Source organism: Octopus sinensis, linkage group LG6, assembly GCF_006345805.1.
Source record: "Octopus sinensis linkage group LG6, ASM634580v1, whole genome shotgun sequence".
Classification (NCBI taxonomy): domain Eukaryota; kingdom Metazoa; phylum Mollusca; class Cephalopoda; order Octopoda; family Octopodidae; genus Octopus; species Octopus sinensis.
The window spans coordinates 30,188,628-30,195,183 of record NC_043002.1 but is presented as its reverse complement, the minus strand read 5'-3'; the positions used below and the strand labels follow the sequence as shown (position 1 = coordinate 30,195,183).

Genomic DNA, 6,556 nt, shown 5'->3' with positions numbered 1-6,556 from the left:
GATAGACAGAATGAGCCCGAGTGAAGCATCCGATACAGGAATGGTACTTTATTTGTCCGCTGTGGAAAATGAAATGGGATTTGAACTCAGAGCGTATAGTGGAAACAAATACTGGAAAGCAATATATTTGATATATACATATGTACCCACGCATATATCATTTTCTTCGTCTTTTTCTTCTCGTTATTATTCTCAGTTTAAATCCCGTCCAGGTTTGCCCTGGGTTCCTTTCCTCTGAGATCCACAAAATAAAGTATAAATAAAGTAGAATAGCGTCACTGTATCATTATTATTATTATTATTGTTATTATTATTATCATTATTAAGGTGGTGAGCTGGCAGAAACGTTAGCACGGTGGACGAAATGCTTAGCGGTATTTCGTCTGCCGTTAGGTTCTGAGTTCAAATTCCGCCGAGGTCGACTTTGCCTTTCATCCATTCGGGGTCGATTAAATAAATACCAGTTACGCACTGGGGTCCATTTAATCGACTTAATCCGTTTGTCTATCCTTGTTTGTCTTCTCTGTGTTTAGCCCCTTGTGGGTAGTAAAGAAATAGGTATTTCGCCTGTTAGTTGACTTTAACTTTTATCCTTTCGGGGTCGATAAATTAAGTACCAGTCAAGTACTGGTGTCAATGTGATCGACTGTCCCCCTCTCCATAAACTTCCAAGCCTTGTGACTATAATAGAAATTATTATTATCATTATTATTATTATTATTATTATTATTATTATTATTATTATTATTGCTATTATTATCATTCTTATTATTGTTATTATATCACTTAGTTGTTTCATTGAATTGGCGATGCAATGTACACTCAATTCGCCTTCCTTTTGGCAATAAAAAAGGTATAAATAAGATTTACAATGAAGGTGAATGTTATCAACTTTTTTAAATAAACCACTAACACCACTTCTTCCACCCCCAGCACCACTATTATAATCATCACGATCATCATCATCATCGTCATCGTCATCATTCCTATCATCATGAAAAGCACAGCAGAGAGATATATCAACGACAGCAACGTACGTTATTGAACGATTGCATTGACACACTCATACAAACTATCGGTACCTGTAATTTAAACAACAAATTTTCTACAGAAATGGTGAATAAAATCAAATCACACACACACAAGAATGTATGTATAAATATATTTGTGTACACACGTAAAAAAAAACCCAAAACACGGCTCCGTCGGTCACGAATGACCATGGGTGTACCTAAGAGATTTTCCTCCGGGATACAATTCACACCGGTGAACGAACAATCCAGGGTTGCTTTTTTTTATGGAAGACCAGCAGTCGCCCATGCATAGCAGCTTCCCCTCTCCACGTTACCGATGTTATTTAAGGGAAAGGCAAAAGATGATACAGCTCGCACTAGTGACATCGCAACTTAGTTCTACCGCTGGGTGAACTGGAGCAACACGAAATAAAGTGTCTTGCTCAAGAACACAAAACGCGAACTCACAACCCCGTGATTGTAAGCTCGATACTCTAACCACTGAGCCGTGTGCCTTCACGTATACACACATACACATTCATATATATACATATATACTTATATATATTCATGTACATACATTATATATAAATGTGTGTGTATATATGTATGTATGTATACACAGACAGAACTGAAACTATCAAATAAGCAAATGAAAGAAGTTTGTTTTGCCGTGTTGTCTGCAGCAGACATCAGCCTGGTCCGCCAGCCGCGTTTGTGTGTGTGTGTGTGTGTATGAGTGTGTGTGTGTGTGTGTGTGTGTGTGTGTGTGTGAGTGTGTGTGTGTGTGTGTGTGAGTACTACAAAAGAACGTAAAACGCACAGGCATATTAACCCCACAGTAACGGATAATGCTTTCTCCGAGCACAATGGTTAGACAGAAGAACAAATATATAACTCAGTTGTTATTGACGTAGAGTGGAAGGTCAGCCTATATCAGGCTGTAGACCTAGGATAACAAAAATGAAAGAAAAAAAATATGAAACATTTTTTAAAAAAAAATTGATCATTCCATCTGTCAGCAATCCGCCAGTTTTGTGTATACGAGAGACAGTATTATCCAATATATATTTCTTTATTGAAGACGCCACCTAGTGATTCGAAGAAGATTTAACTGCTATTTCTCGCAGGCTCTCTATTTTCCCCAGTTTGATGATAGCGTACGATCCCGTTTATCCACCAGTCCGTGTGTGTTCGTATTAAAAGACTGACTGACAAACAGACAGAACGATCGATCGATCGATCGAACGATAGATAGACAGACAGACAGACAGAGAATTAAAAATAGATAGATAGATAGATAGATAAATAAATAGATAGATAGATAGATAGATAGATAGATAGATAGATAGATAGATAGATAGATAGATAGATAGATAGATAGATAGATAGATAGATAGATAGATAGATAGATAGATAGCATTTAACACAAGCGACAATAGGTGGTGATGGTAAAGAAACCTACAGAGAAAACCAGGCTACCAATCATATTTCGGTGGGTGTGGAACTGCCGAGATGGAAATGGATATAATCGAAGCATTGCTGTGATATTGGTTAAGTGTCTGCCTGCGTGATGATATAATATGGTTGGCTTCAGTGGACAGTCGCTCTATATGAAACCCCACACAGATAATCTTTCTAAATATGATGACTGATTTAAAAGGGCAGTGGAAATTATGAGACCAGAAATACACGCATACAAACACACACTACAATAACGTGAATGGCTTAAGTGTCGTGCGTGCGTGTATGTATATATATATATATATATATATATATATATATATATATATATATATATTATATATATACACATGTATGCACCCATATACATATAAACAAACATATATATATATATATATACACATATTACACATATACATATATATATACATACATACACATATATTTGCACACATTTAAAGAAATAAACATATACATATACACATATACATATGTATACATATATATATTCATATACATATATCTATATGTATACATGCACACACACACACACACACATATATATATATATATATATATATATATATATATATATATATATATACACATATGTATACATATATACATAAATATATATTTGTGTGTGTGTATATATATTTATATAGTTGTGTGTATGTATATTGGTAAACACAACTGTCTATACGTGCTTATCGTATACTTGATGTAGAGCTAGGTGTATGTGTGTGTGTGTGTGAGTGAGTGAGTGTGTGTGTGTGTGTACGTATGTGTGCAAACAGGTGGCAGCAGAGGTGCATAGCAACATGCATATCAGTCAGACCGCTTTCATTTCACATCGCTACTAACACCATCATCTTACGAACACCAACGACGCCGCCGCCATCGCCACCACCACCATCACTAGTAAACGGCAGCTGCTGTGCCGTGAGAGAGAGAGAGAGAGAGAGAGAGAGATACAGAGAGAGGCAGAGAGAGAGAGAGAGAGAGAGAGAGAGAGAGAGAGAGAGAAGGAAACAATGCGGGTAGGACTTACTGCTGGGTCGGCTGAGTTCCATGTAACGATGACAGGACTTCAGTAGTAACGTCCGAATAGTTTGAAGAAGTAATACGACGTCGTTGGCTATAACTGCATATACATTCAAACATGCATATATACACACTCACACACGGACACATTTAAGGAAACGGCCATCGCACACATACACGGATAGAAAGTGTTAGCGAGAGAGAAAGGGAGAGAGAGAGAGAGAGAGAAGATCTAGGTTGATGTATAAATATTGCTTAATGCATTAATGTCTGTGTGTAAGCGTGTGTATGTGTATGTATGTGTGTGTGTGTGTGTGTGCGTGTGCGTGCGCGCACGCGCGTATGGTGGAGTTTTAATTTCCATTTTTACTGGATAATTATTATGGTAAGCGCACGAGAGAAGTGCCCTGTTTACAAATACATCATCACTCCCACTACAACAACAGCGACTACTACTACTACTACACTACTACTACTACTACTATTACTACTACTACTAATGCTACTACTACTACTGATACTAATAAATAGTACCATCACCGCTACCACCGTCGTTGCTTCTACTATTACTGCCACCTACACCACCAATACCAACATCACTACCACCACCACATCCGTCGCTACTACTCCATCAATCACTCTTGTATCGATCTACCACTTTACTATGACTACCACTACCCTAGTACTATCAGTAATAGTAGTAGTATTAGTAGTAGTAGTAGTACTATCAGTAGTAGTAGTAGTAGTAGCAGCAGCAGCAATTTAGCTCTAGGATAACTGCGATCAAAGACAGCTTCCGACCGTGACCATCATCCTGACTTTCCTTGTATCCATCCACATAATTCACCACGTTTTTTCTTTTTTGCCTTAGATGCTAGAATGTGACGCGAAGGAGATGTGGCTACTATTCATGCTACGTTGAGTGTATATGGACTACTGTTACTACAACTACTACTACTACTACTACTACTACTACTACTACTACTACTACTACTACTACTACTACTTTTCGTTTACCCAGCACCACTACCATCATGAAATCCACTCAAATAATTAACACCGACCTCCCATTTAAGCATTACTCCATCCACCTCTCTCTCTCTCTTCCTCTCTCTTTCTTTTTTTTTTTTTCTTTATCTCAACCTTAATTTCTTTTTTTCAAATTCCACCATCTCCAACCTCAACACAATTATCATCATCACCACCATTGTATACACTGAAACCGTTTTATTTGATCATCGTAACTCAGAGAAACATCCTCCCTTCCTCAGTGCATGTGCGGGGTGGAATTTCATGATTCCACAGGGAAATTTGGGTATTCTAGAGGTAGGGGTATTATTCCTTTCAGGATTGCAAAATATCCGTATCGGGATTCTCAATGTTCAGTTTTTTTTTTCTTTTTCTTTCTGTATCTTTGTTTTTTATCTTTTACTTGCTTCAGACAGTAGACTGCGGCCATGCTAGGGCAACACGTTAGCGAATTTTAGTCGAATGAATCCACCCCAGCACCCTTTTATTTACATTTTAAGGCAGGTACTTATTCTAACTGGCACTTTTGTTGAACTGATAGGTCACTGAGACCTTAACACACCAGCAACCCTTCTCAAGCCCTGGTGGGGGACATACACAAACTCTCTCTCTCACACACACACACATGTATATACAAATATACAGTGGGCTATAGTAAAAGACACTTGCCTAAGGTCTTACGCAGTGGGACTGAACCCAGAACACTGTGCCACATAGTCACTCCTGCACGGTTCTTTCTTCCTTTTTGTTTTTTTTATTTTTTGATTAATTTTCATTAATGTTTATTTGAATTATATAAATGTTAACGGCGAACCTAAAAGCACACTATCCTGATCAAACGGCGTAATTCGCGGGGTTTAAGTCTGGTCGACCCAGCCCACTCCAAGTTAAGAACATAGATTATTTTTTCGAGAGAGAGAGAGAGAGAGAGAGAGAGAGTAAGAAAGAGAGGGAGAGGGAAATAAAAACAGAGAGCAACAACAACAACAACTGACCTTGGTATTAGTAATTTATATATCGACCATAAATATGTGAGAGTCAAAGTTGACGTCGGCTGTATTTGAACTCAAAGAACCGCGACTAATGCGAGTAATTCTAACGACTTTGCCACCTTTCTAATATAAAACTATTGTAATGTAGAAAACTATTGCAGAAAACTAGTTTCTTTTTCAATGTATATAGCGAAAGATTTGAAATATGATCTGTATATCAGTGAACTCTATATTCAGCCACGCTGAATGATTAAATCGAGTCTGTACTTAAGTGATCCTAGGTTCGATACCAGTTCGTGTAGTGAGTGGGTGATTACGGAAAAAAAAGAAAAGCTTATAAACAACTGACATATATGAAGATACTACAGTTTCAGTGATATAGTATTTGTTATCACAGAGGATCAGAAGAACTACAAGCTATAGGGAACATATAACATTTAATACTGATGTTGATATTGTTGTTTTGCCCTAGTTCAGCACTATTTGAGTTGATTCATACAGACAATGTTCTTCAGCATTTTGCCCTCGGTCTTTGCGCGTCAATTATGACATTATGCAAAGCATGCTATTATATATAACTTGTAATTTGAAGATTTGGCTGCCATTTCTAGATTTCACTCCAAGAGAAACGAATCAGCTGCAGCCAGTCAAGGAACTCCATACATTGTGCCAACTACCAACGATAAGCGTTAAAGCCAAGTTTCCGCCTAAGGCGGCCTCAAAGCGACGGTCCGGGGTTGTCCAAATCACAAAGCCATCAAAATGTACGCAATGTAAGTAGTCAACTGAACAGAAAGCAATAACAAAATAGATATTTATTATGTAGACACTGGACACTCGAATGGCAAAAGCTATTCGCGATCGACTTGATCTGAGAGTATCAAATTCCTTCTGGGGGCCCATTTGCCTACTTACCCCAAGATTTCACTTCACACCAGCACGCAAGCCAGATCAGGAATTATTGAAGAATACATATTGAAGAATACAGTTGCACATCCATGGATGTTCCGCTCA

At 37.8% G+C, this 6,556-nt stretch overlaps 1 protein-coding gene across 1 annotated transcript in view; it reads right to left on the bottom strand.

Annotated features, from left to right (window-relative positions):
* Nucleotides 1-3,837, bottom strand: part of LOC115213193 — a 121,863-nt gene extending 118,026 nt beyond the window's left edge. Inside the window, exon 1 of the mRNA XM_029782127.2 lies at nt 3,529-3,837. Within this exon, the coding sequence (XP_029637987.1) occupies nt 3,529-3,550 (22 nt within the window). The 5' untranslated portion in view covers nt 3,551-3,837. The remainder of the gene's footprint in view (nt 1-3,528) is intronic.
* Nucleotides 3,838-6,556: the final 2,719 nt, after the last annotated feature.